Source organism: Ochotona princeps, chromosome 12, assembly GCF_030435755.1.
Source record: "Ochotona princeps isolate mOchPri1 chromosome 12, mOchPri1.hap1, whole genome shotgun sequence".
NCBI classification, from domain to species: domain Eukaryota; kingdom Metazoa; phylum Chordata; class Mammalia; order Lagomorpha; family Ochotonidae; genus Ochotona; species Ochotona princeps.
Genome location: NC_080843.1, coordinates 64,061,606 through 64,082,234, shown reverse-complemented (window position 1 = coordinate 64,082,234; position 20,629 = coordinate 64,061,606). Strand labels below are relative to the sequence as shown.

At 39.9% G+C, this 20,629-nt stretch overlaps 1 protein-coding gene across 1 annotated transcript in view; it reads right to left on the bottom strand.

Annotated features, from left to right (window-relative positions):
* LOC101535813 (phospholipid-transporting ATPase IB-like) overlaps positions 1-20,629 on the bottom strand; it is a 143,879-nt gene that overhangs the window by 76,698 nt on the left and 46,552 nt on the right. The window contains exons 14-21 of the mRNA XM_004577703.4: positions 17,731-17,819; positions 17,454-17,492; positions 16,644-16,716; positions 15,751-15,856; positions 15,104-15,186; positions 13,599-13,648; positions 4,853-4,922; positions 274-358 (exon numbers count right to left, since the gene is read on the bottom strand). Of these exons, the coding sequence (XP_004577760.4) occupies positions 274-358; positions 4,853-4,922; positions 13,599-13,648; positions 15,104-15,186; positions 15,751-15,856; positions 16,644-16,716; positions 17,454-17,492; positions 17,731-17,819 (595 nt within the window). The remainder of the gene's footprint in view (positions 1-273; positions 359-4,852; positions 4,923-13,598; positions 13,649-15,103; positions 15,187-15,750; positions 15,857-16,643; positions 16,717-17,453; positions 17,493-17,730; positions 17,820-20,629) is intronic.

Sequence of the window (20,629 nt, the reverse complement as noted above, 5' to 3'; positions counted from 1 at the left end):
GGGAGGCAACCTGCTTCTCATTTACTTCACTAAGTCTCTGCCTGGGTCATCCTGTTCAAGGAGCATCACATATTCTCTGCTCCTCTCACCCCTTGTTAGTTTTCTTCATTGGTACTAGCGTCACCCATCATTTTTGATTTGTTAACAAATTCCTTCAAGGCTTGCCCTTTGTGTGGTTCATTTCTATGGCCCCACAAACAACAGCGATGTGCAATCACAAAGTACTGTTGATACGTAAAAACTGCATTTCTAAAGGGAGCAATTTTTACATACCTTCTTTGGCAAAATATTCCAGATGGACCAATGTCTCATTCACAAACAGAGAATACTTTGAAAGTCTCTGATAAATCACTGAATCCTGTATTTAAAAAAATCCCACGATTAATATCTCACTTAAGCCATCCAGTAAGAGTTTGAAATACTGCTTTCAAGTGATGTTATTCTATTTCCTGGTGTGCACAAGATTAACTACAGTGAAAACACAATGTGTTCAAAAAGAAGGTTTAAGGTATTAACAGATCAGAGTCACTTTAAACAGAATTGAAAATTGTTAGCATGGAAATGGCTGTTGATCAAATAATACACTTGAAAATAACACTTACCTTACCTGATGGGGAAGAAGGGAAAGCTAAGGAATGTAACGGGCTGGCCAAATACTATATACCAAGATGTTTTCTTATTAAATAATTGACTATATAAACTAAATTGGTAACAATGTAGTGTGAGATTTATAGTATTTGTAAAATAAAGCATATGAATATAGTAGCATACGATTGGAGGAGAAGTGGAATTAGAGAAAAGTAACGTTCTTATACATGAAGCAGAATAATGCCATGTGAGGCACAATGAAAGAAATTAAAGCGCCACCTATAAACTACCAACATAGAACAAAAGAAAACAGACTAGAATTCTAAAACTTAAGGAATAAAAAGAATATAAGAAATATGGTAAAGAAGAATAGATAACTATGAGATAAATGGTAAGATAACATATTTAAACCCACCCATATAGAAAGTTCACTATATAAATGAACTAAACACCTTTAAAATTCATGAATGAAATCATAAGAATCAACTTTACACTTCCTAAAAGAAATGTACTTTAGGGCTCGGCGGTGTGGCCTAGTGGCTAAGGTCCTCGCCTTGATCCCATATGGCCGCTGGTTCTAATCCCGGCAGCTCCACTTCCTCTCTGTCTCTCCTCCTCTCAGTATATCTGACTTTGTAATAAAAATAAAAAGAAATATACTTTAAATATACAAACACATATGTGCAGCATTTTTTTAAAGACTCTGTATATCAGTTACCACAAAGCAGAGAAAGCATATGAGAGCTGTCATTCAAGATCTGGAATATTTCGCTAAAGCATAATGGACTCCAATTACATCCATTTTGTTACGAAAGATAGGATTTTGCTCTTTTTAATGACTGAGTAGTACTCCATCGTGTCACAATTGACATTTTGAGAGTTGATTAGAGCTCTCATCTATATTTTTAAGTAGATTTTGTACTCATTACTTGTTGAATTTTTAAAAAGATTTATTTATTTTTATTGTAAAGTCAGACATATACAGAGAGGAGGAGAGACAGAGAGAAATAGCCTCCGTCCGATGATTCACTCCCCAAGTGACTGCAACGGCCAGAGAAGCCAGTAGCCAGGAGCTTCCTCCAGGTCTCCCACATGAGTGCAGGGTCCCAAGGCTTTGGGCCGTCCTTGACTGCCCTCCCGGGCCACAAGCAGGGAGCTGGATGGGAAGCGAGGCTGCTGGACAAGAACCAGTGCCCGTATGGGATCCTGGCTCGTGTAAGGTGAGGACCTTAGCCGCCAGGCTGTAGTGCCAGGGCCTGAACTTTTTATGTAGTAGGATTTTAAGCTTGTGGTTATAAAGTAAATTTAAAGTACATCATTATACAATTTTTTTTTGAGTGCGAAAGAGCGAGTATGAGGGAGAAGGCAAGGAGGGGTAAAGTGGAGAACTTTCATTATGTTCTTACAACTATATATATAAAAACCATAAAATCTTTTCTCTCATATAAATTATAAAAATTTAAAAATACATAAACGGGACACAAACACACTTAAAGGAAAGGAAAAAGACCATACTAACACTAATCAAAGGAGATGTAATAACCCTAGATATTATGTACATAAAAGCATATTTTAAAAGCTCATGTAAATGTGGAATTAAAAAGCAAGTTTACTTTGTTCAGAACAATTTTAAAATCTGGTCATGATTTTTCACAATGCTTGTTTCCATAAACTTACTGAAAATCCCCCCTCATAACAAATAACTTCAAAATCTGTAAAGTTAAATTAATACTACTTCAAAGTGAGCACAAATCCACAAATATATTTAGGTATTTTCACATTTCCCCCTCAATTGATGGTAGAACAAACAGATAAACTAAGTATTGAAGATGTGAATAACACTATGAACAAACTTGTCCTAATTGGTAATCATAAAACCTTACAGCAAGATAGTTAACCTCTAACTACACATCAAATATAAGCCATAATCAGAACCAGAAGCAAGTTTTGTTAAATGAACAAGAGTCAAGCAATAATCAAGTATGCTCTCTGATTATAAGGAAATTAAATTACACATATATTTGAAGACCAAACGACACACTTCAAAATGAGCCACAAAGAGTCAAAATATAGAAATTTCAACTTGAATTAAAATGAAAATGTGACACATCAGATTTTGTGAGATGCTGTGGAAGCAGTAGTTAGGAGGAAATTCATAGCACAAACCACTTTAGCCACTGTTGCTCCAAAGTTCCAACTAGGGAAATTAGAAAAAGAAGAGTTAAGGAAACTGAAAGTGGGCAAAGGAATGGAAATAATAAAATTAGGAGTGTAAATCAAAGAAAGCTCACAAAAAAATCTAGAAAGTGTTTTGAGAGGATCAATAGAACAAGTAACTGTCTAGCCAGCCTAGTCAAGGAGAAAAGAAGTCACAAACTGCCAATATTTCTGCCTACACCAGTAAAGTTAATAACTTGGAGGGAATGAACCAATACTTTGAAATCAACACCCAAACAACACAGCAACAAGCAACAGGAAAACATTTACATAATCATATGGATAGATGTATAAAAGAGAAGTTGACAAGCAAGCACCTAATTATGATTTAAAACAAAACATTCAGTAAATTGAAATATAGAAGCACCTCCTCAATTTAATAAACAATGTTTATTCTAAAAAATCTTATAGGTAACAATATACTTAATGGGAAGAAATGAAAGGTTTTGTAACAAGCTCAGGACCAACAAAAAGATTCCTCCTCTCATCATCATTATTTAACAGCATCCTGGAAATGCTGGCTATTGCAGTAAGACAAGAAAATAAAACTTTGGTTTGCAGAAATTTGCAGCTCTATGTAGACAATCCAAATTAACTGACAAAAAAACCACCTTGGAACAAGAATCCCACAATTTTATCTATTTTCATTAGATTAATACACAACTCAACTGTCCTCTTGTATATTATCAATGAACAAGTGGAGCTTGAAATTAAAAACAACACAGTTTGTACAAGTATTCTCAAAAATGAAATACTCCACTATAAGTTTTACAAATCTTTCACAGTGTAAACAAATTGAACCTGGCAAAATGCTGATTAAAGAAATTCAATAAGCACTAAATAATGGAGATAAATAAATCCTATATTTCTGATCAGGAAGACTAAATATTTTCAAGATGTAAGTTCTTCCCATTATATAGATTTTCAATGCAATTTCAATGAAAGTCCCAGACAGTTGTTTTGTGAACATCAACAACACTGATTCGTGGCAACAAAAATGTCCCAGAATAGATGATACGATATTGAAAGAGAAAAACATAGTTGAAGGACTGACATTGTCTCTCTTTAAATCTTGATACAAAGGTGCAAGTGATCAGAACAGTGGGCGCAGGAGAAAGAATATAAACAGACAGAGCAAACAGAACAGAGACCCGAGAAGCAGGTCTACGTAACAAGCCAACTAATGACAGTCTGAAACAAATGATGCTGAAATAACAGACATCCTCTTGTGAAACAGTGAATCCAGACACAAGCTTTCTAACCTTGACCAAAATCAACTCAAAATGGAGCACAGACTGAAATGTAAACCACAAAACCATGAATCTCCTACATGATTGAGTAAGGCAATAACTTGTTAGATACAATAGCAAGTACATGATACATGAGAGAAATAGCTGATAAACTAGACTACTGTTAAAAAAAGAAGAAGAAGCTGTGAAAGATATCAAGAGGATGACCCATGAACTGGGTGAAAAAAATTGGCAAAACACATATGGGATAAATAGCTGCTATCCAAAATATGCCAAGAATTTTTACAACTCGGCAATAAGAAACAAAACTAATTTTAAAATGGCAGTTATTAAAAAACAAGACATGCAAACAGATACCTCACCAAAGAAAACATACAGCTGGAAATTAGCTGTTTAAAATAATATTATGAGGAAACTGAAAAATAAAGCAAGAAACTTCTCCCTTCCATCAAATCTCAAAGGGGGTTGACTGCTGACTCCCTTTAAAATGGATTTTTCAATCTCTAATAGTGCTTGAAATTCCATGTGGCAGATTGGGATGCAGTTTCAGGCTTTAGGCCCACCCAACCAGAGCCACGCAATGAACTTGTAGATGAAAAGAGTGAATTTGTAGATGAAAGCCAGCTCGCTCTCTGTCTCTCTCTCTCTTTTCCACTCCCTCCCTTTCACTTTCCTTCCTTCCCCCAGCCTTTCAAAGAAGTAAGGAATAGTTTTAAAACTGTGAAATTGTAGAAGGTTTCCTCTGAGTTGCTGGACCAAAGACACTGTAGATATGGACACTGACTCCGAATACTTACGGCCCCTTTGCAGTAGAGTCGGAGCTGTCCCATCGGAGTCCGGACAATGATGGACATTCTTTTTCTATTACTAGAGCAACGTGAAAAGCATCATTAGCTTCATTTGCCACATGCTGTCAAAACATATGCATACACACACACACACACATTTAAACAGTTCACCAAAGTCAAAAGAATTCATTGTGCTCAGCTGACAATTCTTTAAAAAAAATCACTGCCATAAAGAAAGTAAATTTCATTACTTGTTAGCTAAAAATCCAAGAAGGTAACCATACTTCCCTCGGTGCCCCCCTCCCTTTCTCAATCCGCTTCCTTCTTTTCTTTTTTTTCTTTAATTTTTGCAAAGACATACTTTCAATCCACTGTTTAATTTCAGGCTTAATTTAAATTAATGATAATTTTCAACAAAAAAAGGAGTAGGAAGAACACGGTTCCACAGGAGTATAAACAAGTGCTAAAGACAACAATCATATTCCAGAGTTAGAATTTGATTTTTAAACATTTTTGGCATGGCCTGAATTAGCTATCCCATAACAGAGAAAACATATGATATTTGTCTCTTGAGGAATGACTTGTTTCACCAAGCATAATGGTTTCAGTTGCATCCATTTTGCAGCAATATAGGATTTTATTTTTTATGGCCAAATAGTATTCCACAGTGTTTATATCCTACACGGTCCAGGCATCAGTGATGGTCATCCGAGTTGATTTCACATCTCAGTTATTGTGATTTGAGTTGCAGTTAACATGAGAGCAAATATAGTTCTTTCATATGCTGATTGCACTTGCGCAGTTCCAAGGCTGGGTCATACGGTACATATGTTTCAGATCTCTGAGAAATCTCCATGCTGTTTTTCACAATGCTTTTGCTAGTTTACATTACCACCAACACTGAATTAGGGCAACTTTTTCCTCACAGGCATGCAAGCATTTATTTTGATGTTTTATTTTTGGGTGGCAGTGATTCTAACTGGGGTCAGGTGAAACCTCATCGTGGTTTTTATTTGCATTTCCTTATGGCAAGTATATTGCCATCATTTTTTCATGTCTGCTGCTCATTTTAACTTCATTATTTGAAAAAAATGCCTATCCATGTTCTTTGTCCATTTCCCACTGAATTGTTTGTTCTGTTTTTAGTTTCTTGAGCTCTTGATAAATCCTGGATGTGGATACTCTATTGTTGCATATCTGCAGATATTTTTTCTCCCCTTCGGTCAGTTGCTTCTTCACCTGATGCCAGTGTCTTGCAGACCCTCCCCCGTGTTTTTTTCTGGTACCTTGAGGGTATAAGGATATTGATTTAGATCCTCGATTATTTTTGTGTAAGGTGTAAGGTCTTCTTTCATATTTATACTTGTGGAGATGCAATTTTCTTGGCATCATTTGTAGAAAAGGCTATTCTTTCTCCCAGGACTGATTAAGCTTTGTCTGTCAAAGATCATTGATTGTAGATGTGTGGATAGGTTTCTGAGGTTTCTATTCTTTAAATTGGTTTGCATGTTTATGTCTGTGCCAGTACCAGGATATTTTCATTGTAACATGTCTTGAAATTTGGTTTTGTCACATCTCCAGCTTTGTTTTTCTTGCTTAAAATTGCTTTAGCAATCTCATGTCACCTCCCAATAGCAGACTCTGTACACACTGAGGGGTTCTTGGCCCAGTCTGACAAGCCCACCTCCTGGTCTGGCAGGTACAGCAGCCTTTCCTGATAAGGCCACACCCATTCTGGCTCCAGCCCCTTCTGGTCCACCTCCAGACCCAGCTCTCACACAGTTTAGCAGGTACAGAGACGTAGCCCAGCCAGTCTGGCACACCCCAGACCACTCCACACCCATGCCGAAGAACACTGCAGCAAAGTACCTACCAATTCACGACCCCAATTCTGGCTCTCACGTTCACCAGGGGGAGCCACAGCCCAGCCAGGGTGTCCCCTTAGCTCCCCAAACCAGGCTTGCTCCCAGTTACAGATCTTGCACATGCTAGTGGTTGCTCTGATCCAGCCTGGCATAACCCATCCCTCGTGCCTTTGCCATCAGATGCTGTAGCCTGACCTGACCTGGCCTGGCCTGCCCCTTTCCCAACTCTCACTAGTGGGTGCTGCAGCGTAGCACTGCCTCGCCTGCCCCCATCCCTGGCTTTCATGCAAACTGGTAGGTGTGATAGTCTAGACTCGACCAGCATAGCCTGCACTTCATCCTTGCTCCCATGCATACCAGCGTGCTGTAGTTTGACCTTGCCCTGACATGTCCACCTCCCCAGAGCCAACCCTCATACTGGATGATAAGTGAAGTATCCCTGCCTGACCTGACCAGCATCCTGTCCTGATTCACATGCTCACCAACAGGAGTGGTAGTCTACCAGGGGAATTCCCCAGGTTTCCCATCAGACCCACTCCAAGACCCAGATCTCATACATGTCAGTGAGTGCTAGGTCCTTACCCACCACAGTTTTTGTGTGTGTGTTCGTGGATGTTTTAACCCAGTCTGCCCCTACTCAATTCTTGGGTGTGCCTGAGGTTGTTACAGCTTAGATCAGCCCAATCTGTTCCCAACCCTAGTGCCCATGAGTATTAGTAAGTTCCATGGTCATGCCTAGCTCAGTCCATCACCACCCTGAGCCCTTAAGCAAACAAGCTCTTATAGCAGTCCCACAGGTGTGAGCCCACGATCCCCCATGGAATCTGCTACCAGACCCAGTTCTCTCATGAGCTAGTTAGTGTCCGTGACCTAGCCTAACATGGTATACCCTCTGCTCTGACACTCACTGGTGGGTACTGTGGTCGAGTCCTCTAACCCTAGCCATGAATTTTGTAGGCACCAGCAGGTGTTAGTTAATACTAATTAGCCCAGCTTAGGTCTCCCATGTGGGTGGGTGTATTGGTATGGCCTCAGAAGATCCTCTGGTTTCCCTCCTCTAAACCACCCAGTCTCAACTCCCTCGTTTACCTGCAAGTGTAGGAGTCTGGTTGGTGGACATGCCCCAGAAGTCACTCCTACCTAACCTGTCACACTCTCCCTCAGCAGTCATCCCTCCCACACATCACCAGACCACTTCTCTGAGCAATCCACAACCCCCAAACTCACTAGCATCTAGATCCCCAAACCCAGTCCTCCTGCAGTGTGCCATGCCAGATGGGGCTCTGCCTGCCTATTCAGGGCCCACAAACAGGTGCACATCAGTTCCCAGGCCCCGCTTGCTGGAGTGTGGGCATCTGTTCTCCCCACATATCTTTTAAAAAATTGGAAACTATGCTGGCACACTGTTACAGTTAACACAAATTTGGCATTAACCAGGCCCAGGATGCCTGCCAGCTGTTGGCTGCTCTTCTCCCAGCAGTGGAACACTTGCCTAGGTACAAGTCTTTCCAAGTTTTCATGACTTAATTTTGGTAGATTGCATGTGTCCAGAATTCTATCATTTCATCTATATTTTCATCTATATTTTCCAAGTAGCTGTTTGTAGTGATTACTCATGATCCTGTTTATTTCTGTGATATCTGTGTAGTATCTTTTCATCTGATTTTATTCATTTGTATCTTTTTTTTTTTGGTTAACTGTACCAATCAAGTATCAATTTTGTTTATGTTTTCAAAAAACCAACTCTTCATTTCACTGATATGTATCTTTTTCATTTGGAATTTGTTTCTATTCTAAATTATTTCTTCCTACTAATTTTGGGTTTTATTTGTTCTTGCTTTTCAAGGTACTTGAGATGCATTGTTAGATCATTTATTTGAATCCTTCCAACTTCTGCATGAGGCACTAATCACTGTAATCTGCTCATTCAGGAGCATGCTCTTCACTGTCCATGTGTTTATAGATGTCTAAAGTTTCTTAAGAGATTCATTTCTAGCTTCATTTCATTGTAGCCAGAAAAGATAAATGGTATTATTTTGATTTTCTTTGAGTTTGTGGTGACTTGAGTTATGGACTAGTACATGGCCTATCTAGGGAGAGCTCCATGCATTAGTGAAAAGAATGTGTATTCTGTGACTGTGGGTTGAAAGGTTCTGTAGGTCCATTTGGGCCAGAGAGCGCACTGGTTCTTCTTTGTATCTGTTGATCTGTCCACCAGTGAAAGTGGAGTGTTATTGAAGGCCCCAATTACTATTGAATTACAGTCTGTTTTTCTCTTTAGATCCATTAACATTTGTTTCAAATAGTCAGATGCCCTTGAGTTAGATGCATGCATAGTTGCCATAGTCATATTTCCTTGTTGAAGTGATGCCTTGATGTTTATTTGTTTACCTGTCTCTTTTTTTTTTTTTTACTTCGTTCATTACATTGTATTATGTGACACAGTTACATAGGTACTTGGGTTCTCCCCACCCCTCCCCATACCCTCCCACCATGGTGGATTCCTCCACCTTGTTGCATAACCACAGCTCAAGTTCAGTTGAGATTCCCCCATTGCAAGCATATACCAAACATAGAGTCCAGCATCTTATTGTCCAGTCAAGTTCAACAACTTCTTAGGTATACCCTCTCTGGTCTGAAGACAGAGCCAGCAGAGTATCATCCCAGTCAATTGAAAGCTCCAATATACCATCAGCAAAAATTTACATCATTATGGAATTAATTGACATAGTAATGAGTAACCAATATGTTAAAAGTAAATGCGAGTTCCCAGCCACCTTCTGTGACCACCTCACCTATACTTCAATTTTAGTTTATACACATCACATAACGTTCATAACATAACATGTTATACATAACATCATATCATCTTAAATTAAGGCAAACATGTGGTATTTAACCTTTTGGGATTGGCTCATTTCCCTTAGCATTATGGTTTCCAGTTTGGCCCATTTGGCCACAAAGAACTGCATTTTGGTTTTTTTAATAGCTGAGTAGTATTCCATGGAGTAGATGAACCATAGCTTTCTTATCCAATCCTCTGTTGATGGGCATTTTGGTTGCTTCCATGTTTTTGCAATTACTGATTGTGCTGCTATGAGCATAGGAGTGCATGTTGGTTTCTCATAAAACAATTGTTCTGGATATATTCCTAGGAGTGGTATTGCTGGATCATACGGTATGTTGAATTTGAGTTGTTTGAATATTCTCCATACTGATTTCCAGAGAGGCTGTACCAGCCTGCAGCCCCACCAGCAGTGGAGTAGGGTTCCCTTTTCCCCGCAACCTCGCCAGCAAGTGTTGTTGGTGCTTTTATTCATGTGGGCCAGTCTTACTGGCGTTAGGTGGTACCTCATTGATGTTTTAATTTGGATTTCCCTTATTGCCAGGGAACTTGAGCATTTTTTCATATGTTTATTTGCCATTTGGGTTTGTTCCTTTGTGAAGTGTTTGCCCATTTCCCGTGCCCACCTGTCTCTTTTAACAGCTTTTGCGTTAAACCCTATTTTGTGCTGTATTAGGATGGCTACAGCTGCTCATTTTTGCTTTCCATTAGTATGAAGTATCTTTGAACAACTTTACACTTTCAATTTGTGTATCCTTGATGGCGAGTTGTGTTTCTTGAAGACAGTGAATAGATGTGTGTTGTTTTTTAATCCATTCTCAGTGAACAATCAGTAAAAAGGTCCGCAAGTGTTATCAAATGCTGTCATCACTTCTTTTTCTTTTTCTTTTGCTTTTGTGTTTTTTTTTTTAATTTATCCCTGCTATTTCATTTTTACTTTTATGTACAATTCCATAGGCTCTGGGATTTCCACCACCTCCTCCCCTTTTTCCCTTCCCCAACTTATTTCCCGCATATTATTTCAATAGTATATTTCGGCCCGGCGGCGTGGCCTAGTGGCTAAAGTCCTCGCCTTGAAAGCCCCGGGATCCCATATGGGCGCCGCTTCTAATCCCGGCAGCTCCACTTCCCATCCAGCTCCCTGCTTGTGGCCTGGGAAAGCAGTCGAGGACGGCCCAAAGCCTTGGGACTCTGCACCCGTGTGGGAGACCTGGAAGAGGTTCCAGGTTCCCGGCTTCGGATCGGCGCAGTACAGGCCATTGCGGCTCACTTGGGGAGTGAATCATCAGATGGAAGATCTTCCTCTCTGTCTCTCCTTTCTGTATATCTGACTTTGTAATAAAAAAAAAATAAATCTTTAAAAAAATAGTATAGTCTTCATAAGCAGTCATAAATCCATCATTCTGTTATTTAAGTGTGTCGTGACATTGCTGGTGCAGACAATGGCAGACAGTCCAGTATCCTATTGTCAAGATAAATTCAACATTTTCATTGGGAGTCCATCTTGTGCAGTTACTATGCATTCTTTTAAATGAGAAGCCATAAAACAAAATTAACAACAGGAATAAAGATAAAACAAAAGATTTACGGCACCATGGAGTTACATGCTACTGAATAACCAATGTGCCGATAAAGAAATGAAAAAGGAAACACAAAAACTTCCTGAAGAAAATCATGCTACTGTGTGATCTATTAGTCAGTGAAGAATTTAATAAGAGAAAAACTATCCTGAAGAAATGAAAATAAACACAGTATGAAAACCCATGGATTGCAGCAAAAACAGTATTGAAAAGGTTATTGATCTTACAATTTGCATTAAGGTTGTCTTATTTCTTTTTCTTTACCTAACTCCTTAAAATGGACTCTTAATTATAAATCTCCACACCCTTATATTAATACTACCGTTTCTCAGGTCCTGTCCTTTCCTTCCATGAAAATTGTTTGTTATAATATATACATTTTATTATTTATATATATATATATATATATATATATTATATGTAAGCCATGGGTTATATAATTATTGCATATGTATGTTGTCTAATAACATGCATAAAATCTATACAAAATATGAATATCATATAATATATAGAAGGGATCCTCTAAAAGTTTGTGGAAATGCAGATTATGCAAAAATGCAAGAATTTCCAATTTTATTTGCCCAAACATAAACTTATGTGTTACTTTCATTTTTCGGGAACATTTTTAAGTGCGCTCAATCATTAAAATCCCTACAGAGAAAAAGGACAGCTGCCCAGGGCTCTGTGCATTCAGACGTCATGCTGTCTCTCTCCAACACACCTTCCCATTCTCGATGTACTGCTCAGAGATGTGAAACTCCACACCCTGTTCTCCAAGTCCTTCAGAATTTTTCCTTCTTCTGTTTTGTGTTGTACATAGAACTTTAAGCTTATTGCTATTATTCCAAATTTTGCAGCCCAAGTAGGCATGAAGATTCCCCCCTCGCCTCCACGTGACCCAAGGAAATTACTCGGGTAGAAGCAGAACTTCTTCCTCAGCCTGTTGTTTCCCCAGTCTTGACCTTTAGATGACACTTTGGAAGACATTTCAGAGGAACCCTACAAAGCACCTTCAAATGCCCACTTTTGCAGTAAATCCCCCTGTCTTGCACAGTCCAGGCTTACATCGCACCGGACGATCTTCTATTGCCTGAACAGCTCACATTCTCCTCCTCCTGCCATCACTGGCTCCATTCCTTCCTCCGAAGACACGTGGCTGGCTCCCAACTTCCACCTCTACCCATGCAAATCCTAGTTATACTCAAAGATGTAACTTCCTCCATAAGACCTGCCCCAATCGTGTCAATCAGAAATGACATCTTCCATGCTCCCCCAACCTTGTACTAGGCTTTCTAGACCCATCAAGAAACTTCTTTCACACACAACTTTGTCTTGTAGTAGACGGCAAGGTCAGTGCCTCATTCTGTCACAGACCTCCACACCTTAGCACAGTTCACATACAGAGCAGGCACTCCAAGGTTCCAGGCAGTGATGAGTAGAAAGGCAGCAAGAACTTCTACCACTGAAACATTTTATACATACATTTCTGCTGCCCTGCAATACCCAGGTAATTCAGGAAAACAGCGATTTCTCAAAAGTTCAAATAGATGACATTGCCCAATTTGAAAACTTAACGACTGGTGGCACATCAAGGGAAAAACTGAATTCCTTAAAGATTCTGAAAATCCTGCTGTGAGATTCACATGGCCCATCTCCTGCTGCCCACCACCTCCGCCCACAATCACGACCAACCCATCCCAGTGCTGGTTGCTGCTGCCTGGAATTCACTTCTGTGTCTTCCCAGGGCTGCCAGCCTCTGCTGTGCAGTGATGCATCAACCCAACTGCCACCCGCTGAGCCAGGCTGGCCAGCTAGCACAGTCTCTGCTACCCGCAGCACGGCTGTCTCTGTCACGTCTTGGCGTCTGATGTTCTTTCCAGCACTCAGCAGGACTGAACTACTTGTTAGTGAGCTTTCTCACCTGTTTGATATTGGCCTCCCTCCACTAGAGCAGAAATCTCACAGACAGAAATTGGTCCAGGCCACTCTAGTTCTAGAACAGGTGGCTGGCAGGTGGAAGATACTCAGAAATGTCCGTAGCTGTAGCAGATGTGTTCTACTCCCATGAAGCGGCTACTGTATGTCTTATTAATGTTCTCCAGCTTCTCTTTCCCCTTTGGAAGCATCCCTCAGTTGAAAACACCCCAGACCTTGCATCTAACCTGATTCTTTCAATGATTAACTCGGGGATGTTGAAAAGATCACTTCAGTGGAGCTTGCATTTTTCTAGGGGGAGGAGGCAGCCACAGTCTGCGTTTGTGCTGCATATATCAACGTACCGAGTTAACTGCAGATCCTATGTTTGCTCACTGTCTCAAGCCCTTCTAACAAAATAAATGTTGTTTTCAGGGTGAAGGCTGTTCAGGAAAAGAATGATGAGGCTTCGAGCGGAAGCTCAAGACTCATGGCAATGACTGCTCCAGGACAGAAGCGGCATGTCCTCTCAGAGGACAGGGGTGGCTTACCTAGAAAATTCCAGAATATTAAGGATTTTGAAAATGCACTTCTGACCCATCTGCAGGAAGACAAACGACATGGTCTCAGCTGAGGAAGAGGGTGATTGTCTTGCCAAACAATCCAATCCCCCAAAAAAGAATTTCACTTTGTGTTTACACAGGTTTTTTTTTTTCTCTCCCCAAAATCAAAGTGTTCTTGCAAGTCTGATGAGATGATGGCGCCCTCGTCTGGTAGAATTTGTCTCTGCCACTCAGGCAGTGTTAAAAGCATCCACGTTTCTAACAGCAGCTGTTTAGAAAGGAGGTACCTCTGTTTCGTTCTCCATCAGCACTCTCAGAAACAGTTTATAGATAGTCTTAGGGAGCAAGAGTAAATGCAGTTAATGAGACAATCAACACATGGCAACTGGAGGACAAATAAATGTGTTTTTTTCTCTAAATTGCAAAGATCAGGTTTGGCACAATAGCCCAATGGCTAAATCCTCACCTTGCAAGCATGGAGATCCCATATAGGCACCAGTTCAAGTCCTGGCTACTACACTTTCCATCCAGCTGCCTGCTTATGGCCTGGGAAAGCAATTGAGGACGGTCCAAAGCCTTGGGACCCTGCAAACATGCGGGAGACTTAAAGAAGCTCCTGGCTCCTGGCTCAGCTCTGGGTTTTGTGGACATTTGGGGAGTGACCAGCAGACAGAAGATCTTTCCCTCTGTCTCTCCTTTTCTCTGTAAATTTGATCTGCCTTTCCAATAAAAATTAATAGACCTTTTTTTATTGCAAAAGTCAAATGAAGCATTTAATGCTCAGACAGTGTGAGGAGGTGAACAAACGAGGGAAGTGCCATGTTAAAGATAAGGTTTCAAAGAAACGACATATTGTTTTCTAAATTTTTCCAGTATAGCCTCTTGATTTCCTGCTGCCAAAATCAATTTATCTCTGAATCCACAGATTCCTAGTGTAACCAATAAAAGGCACTATAGAATTTCAAATAATTTGAGAATTTCTATTGGCCAGGTGCTCTGGCTATAATGATGAATTCATCATTCCCACTGCCATGATCACTGCCCATTAATAAAGGTTGCGTCAAACAGTTATCGTAAGCCACAGGCCACAGGCACGCATGCAACAAAATGACAAATCGTGGAGGAGCAGCATGCACCCAAGAGGCGTTTGCACCCAGCTAGTGCCCCATCAGGAAAGCACAGCTGGTTTCTGGGAGGTCTGATCATTCTAACCCCGCAGTTGCTCACTTGGTGGATTTTCTGTGTGGCAGGCACTTGTTCCAATGACTTTACTAGGTGAACTCATCGGATTTTCACAAGGACTCTTGGATCCATGAGATCATAACAAAGCTTAGGAGAGCCCAGGGAAGTGGAGGAAGGTGCCCAAGAACAGTGGCTGGGAGGGAAGAGCCAGACGGGACTCTCCAGCGCTTTGCCCCCGGGGCTCCATGTACATGTCTCTGGAAAAGCGAGGAGGCTGCAGAGTGTTGAGAACTACTCAGGGTCCTACTCACAGCATCGATGGTCACCGAGTATGGCGTTCTGGCAGTGAACACATAGCCAAGATTTTTTGCTCCTTTCACTAAAGCGGCTTCATCTGTCGATTGAAAAAAAAAAAAGATGAAAAGAGAGTAAGCAACTGTATCAACACTAAATTCAACACAGATTTCCATTCTCCATGTCATTAAAAAAAAAAAAGAAAAGCAATCTTGCTTTTTTGATCCAAGAGCACTTAATTGTCCTTCTCGGTATTGAACTGCATTCATGAAAGAAGGCATTTTGTTAAATAAGGCCTCTTTGGGTTGGGTTTTCATACTTTTTCATTATTCATGATCTTGTTTGTTCCCTAGACATTTAACAGCCTCTCCATTAGAGGCTGCAGGGCCTTCAACTTACCTCTGCTTTGCTACTTATTAAATCTAAACACACTCCTTGACCTTGGGCTCGTAAGAGCCCACTAGAGCCTTGAGGGTGCAGTGAGGGTGGACGACAGGGAGCCTCAGAACACCCAAGCAGCTCAGAGCTGCTCTGGACCCCATGAATGCTCCCAGCCCATGAGCTGTCCCAGGAAGGACCAACACAAATAATCAAGGCAGCCAGCAGCAGCGCAAACTCGTTTCATGATTTTGACACCTGTGCTGCACTTGCACAGAACACCGACCTGGAGAGGAAGCTTGGTAGATGATATTATCTCCATCACTCTCTGGAAAAACGGTGTGGCACACACTTAGCAGGGTGAGAAATTCCCTTATATAGTCTTCTGTGGGCTGTAAAACAGACACAGGATTAGTGGGTTTCCTCTCAGGCCAGCAACCTGCCTACAGTTTGTAACAACTGACGTTTGACACCAAGAACATACAAAGTTGAATGCCAGCAGAAAGCCACTCATTCATTCCAATGGTGCCGGTTCTGTGGTTACACTATCCTTGCTGAGGATTTTCCGAAACTGCTGCCATATGCCAGGGAGCGGTGGAAGGGAGGGTGGGGAGACTATTTTATGCAGTATATGAGCAGATGACCCCTAAAGATCTGAGTAAGCAGATTAGTTAGTCATCTGTATGCTGATGGTGACAGTGGCATGCGTACGTCATAGAGAAGGATCTGCTCGAAGGCCCCAAGCCAAGACACAGCTTGTACATCTGAAGCTTCTGGACAGGTGTGAGTTTAGTATTCCTTCTCTGTCAGTGTTTCAAATGATCAAACATTTACATTTTTAGGAGACCATCATCTCAAATCAAATAGATCAATGCCTTGTAATAGACAAATATAGAGATTCACAGAACGCAATGCAACAAAGCCAAATAGTTTAAAAACAGATGGACAGACTCAACTGGTGGCTGCATAATAAAATATCTTGCATAATTTAAATTCACTCAATTGATCGGTTTAGCACTTCATTTATAATATTAATTTTTAAACCCAGTCTTATTATAGAAATATATATATAGGAGTGTATATATATACATATACACACATATGTTTTAAAGTTATATGGATATGTTCTAAGGCTGTAACCATTGCTATATTAAATTAGAATGAAAACACCGCACTCACATGGCCGTTCTTTAAATTCTCCAGTAACCTGGGGTCATTAAATTCACAGGTGTCTGTGATGGGAGGTGATTGACTATAAGGAAGAGTAGAAAAGATCACTTTCAACAAAAAGTCCCTCATGGTATCCACCACTAAACAAAAGAACTCCAAGTCAACACTAAGCACCATGTTCTGTTTTCAGGAGGATCTTCCCTGAAGAGTTACAGAGGAGCCAGTGTTGGGAAAGTGAAGCTGCCGCCTGCAGCCCCTACTTCAGGGCCTGGTGGCTCCATCTCCAGTCCAGTTCCCCACTAATGCACCCGGGAAAGTGGCAGAAGATGATCCCCTGCCACCCACGTGGGAGATTCGGGTGGAATTTCAGGCTCCTGATTTTTACCTGGCCTAGCCTTAGTCTTCATGGTTGTTTAGGAAACCAACCCAGAGGATGGATGCTCTCAGTCTCAACCTCTCTCTGCCATTCTGCCTTTCCACTAAATAAAGTTTTTATGCTTTAAAAAAAAAAGTCTGTGTAACTGTCACCGATATTTACAGGGCTGTCATTGTACGTCCCGCCAAGCCTGAGCCTGCAAAAGGGAACTGAATGGTGCTAAAAAGTGTGTCACTATGAGGGATTTGCAGCAACTAGAAAAGCAGTAAGTGAAAGCCTGTGTCCTAGGTTGTTCCACTACCACAGAGGGAAAATCTGTCAAGAGAAATGTTCTGGAAACTGCCTTTAGGGGGTGCTGCACAAGGCTCTGTAGTCTACCGGGCTGACTCCAAGGAGGTTGCAGGGACATGAACAGAGGTAAAGAGGCACAGAAGGCTGCCTACCTGTTCTCTTCTGTGATGACGTCACTGGGCTCTGACTCTCTACAGGGAAACAAGGAGGACACATAGCTGTTACAAGCCTGTCAACAGAATCCCTCAAGTGCCCCAGGCAGGTACAAAAGCATATTGCTGTATTTAAAACAACTATGCATTTTCAGACAGGCTCTATTAACTTTCAGTTTCATTCAGAGTTAGGTAAGCCTTGAAGCAAATAAAAGTGAACTCATTTTAAGACCAAACAAGTGAAAATTTCCTAGAGGATGGGAGTAGAAATACTTACCCATACATTATACCTGCAATGGTACACTTCTTAAATGTCATAATATTGCAAGTAAGTGTTCCTGTTTTATCAGAAAATAAGTATTTTACCTATCAAAGAAAAAGGAAACATTCAGAGTCACATAATAGTCACTGACTTCATGTTTAATTGACCACAAATAAACCATATGCAAAATAGTCAAGATACAAGTTTTTGTAAGTCATCAAAACTCAATATAATTAAAAATTAGATTATGAAGTAGAGCAAAAAACTTCCATTGGTAAGAAAAACATGGAATTTTGATCAAAGAAAAATCAGACTGGAGGAGACAAATTATGTAGGAAAATAGATTTCGTCCTAGCAAAGTATATAGAATTCAAAGCTGTAAAGCAGGAGAAAAGTATATCAAATTGATTCAGTATAAAATATTTTTAAAAACTGAAAATAAGCGTGTTTAGTCAAAAGAAAGAGTGAGGAAAAGTTCAGAAGAAATCAGTTGATGAAATTGTTGGAATAAAAAACTAAAATGTTAAGTCCTTGAAGCCTAAAAAATATATATATATATATACATTCAACACAATCCCTATCAAAATGCCAATGGAACTTAGACAAAAAGTTCGGATTCATATGGAACAACAAAAGAAAACAGAAAAAAACCTACAGGAATCACCATGCCTGATTTCAGAACACTCTATAAAGCTACAGTAATTAAATGAGCATAACATTGACATCGAAACTGTCCATAGACCAACGAGCAGAATGCAGAGCTCACACATTAACCCATTCACGTGTAACCCACAGATTTCTATTTGTGTTTCATTGTATTTTATTTTGAAATGGGTTTAAGTGTGACTTTTTAAAATCATTTATTTATTTTATTGTCTTATGACATAGGCTCTGGGATTCCCCCTCTGCACACCCTCAGTGACTCCCTCTACATTATTTCAATAACATAGTCCTTCGTAAGCAGTCATAAGTCCATTATTCTGCTATTTAAGTGTATCCTGACATTGTAGGTATGGACAATGGAAGAGAGTCCAGCAGCATATTGTTAAATTACATTTTACAGTTTCATTGGGAGTCCATCTTTGATTTGGAAGTAGGGATGAATACTGCATTGTATCCTCACATCTAGATATCAAAACAAGAAAGAAAAACTGAGTGTAATTAAAGATGAAAATGAAAACATTAGAAGAAACTGGTAAGGTGATCTCTTCTTTTGGAAGGAGGTTCTCTGATCATTATGCGTGACCTTTTATACATATTAAACTCTGAATGTAAATGGCTTAAGCTCAATCAAATGTCACAGATTAGTAGACTGGATTAAAAAACAAAACCCATCTGTTTATTATCTGGAGGAGACACACTTCAACAAAGATCAGCAGAAACTGTATCACATGGGTTTTGTTGTTTTCTGTTGGTTTCATCTCTTCAAAACACTTTCTTCTGATGAAATCATTCAATGACTCATAGATCATGCAGTGGCATCATTTTCTTCAAGAAGGTTCTTGATTTTCATTTCTTCAGCTACACGTTAGTCATTTGATAGCATGTTATTTAACTTCTTGGTGTTGTTAATTTCTTTTTTCTCCCTGATGTTGATTTTGTTTTGTGGCTCTTCATTTAAGGGGATGTATAGTAGCTGTGTAATGGAGACTGTCATATCTAGTATCATGTTATTTAACTTCATGGCATTGTAAATTTTGATTTTTCTTTCTACAGTTGATTTTGTATTATGTGGTGACCTTTTCAAATCAAAGTCTATATTATTTGGTATAAAATGGCTACACCATTAGCCTGGACTATCTTTTTCCATCCTTCCACTTTCAATTTCCACGTAACACCTGAAACTGTGAAGTTGCTGAAAGAAAACAAGGGAACTGCTCCACAATATTGGTGTATTAATGATTTTTTAAATAAGATCCAGCCCCCCAGCCAAGCAGACAAAAAAAAGCAAAACTAGACAAAGGATTATATCAAATTTGTGGTTTCTGTACAACAAAGGAAACAATCAATGGAGTGAAGGCATATCCAACAGAATGGGAGAAAACATTGCAATTTGCTTACCTGACAGAGCAATATCAAAAATATTATAAAACACAATAAAAAACAAACAAAAAAACCAGAACAAGTCAGTTAGGAAAGAGGCAAAGATCTGAGTAGATCTCAAAAGAAGAAATACAAATGGACAATAAAGATATGCAAAAAATGCCCAATAACCATAGTTATCAGGAAAACCCAAAACAACAATGCTAGATCATTTAGATCACCTTACCCCTGTGAGAATGGCTATTATCTGAGAAAGAAAGTAACAGACAGTGCAAGAGTTGGAAAAGGAATCTGACACACTGTTGATGAGAATGCAAATTAGTGAAGCCACTGTGGCAAACAGTATGGAAATATTTTTTTAAAGCTAGAAATACAACTTCCACACAACCAAGAATTTCCACTCCTATACACATGCCCAAAGGACATTGTATCAAAAAGATACCTATGTCACCATGCTTATAGTAGCACTGTCCACATGCCCAAGATTTGGAATCAACCGAGACGTCATCATCATATGAATGCATGAAGAAAGTGTGATGCACACACACATGGTTATTCATCTATTAAGCAGAAGAGGAGGAGGAAGATGAGGAAATTCTGTCATTTACAGGAAAATGGGCAGAACTAGACAACACCCAAGTCGGGATTTGTCTTTAAAAAGTAGATACTTTACTATTGCTCTTCTGGTAGCTATAAGCAAATATGAGTTTGGTAGGTGTTAAACTTTGTAGCAGTCTTTAAAATTCCCTATCAGCCCTGGTCACCTGCCCCAGAGATGCAGGGTAGGAGGAAGCCAAAGCTCCACCAGCAAGTTCATATCCCTGAACTAACTGGAAACCTAAGAGCCAGCAGCAAGTTTTTCTGTTTCACT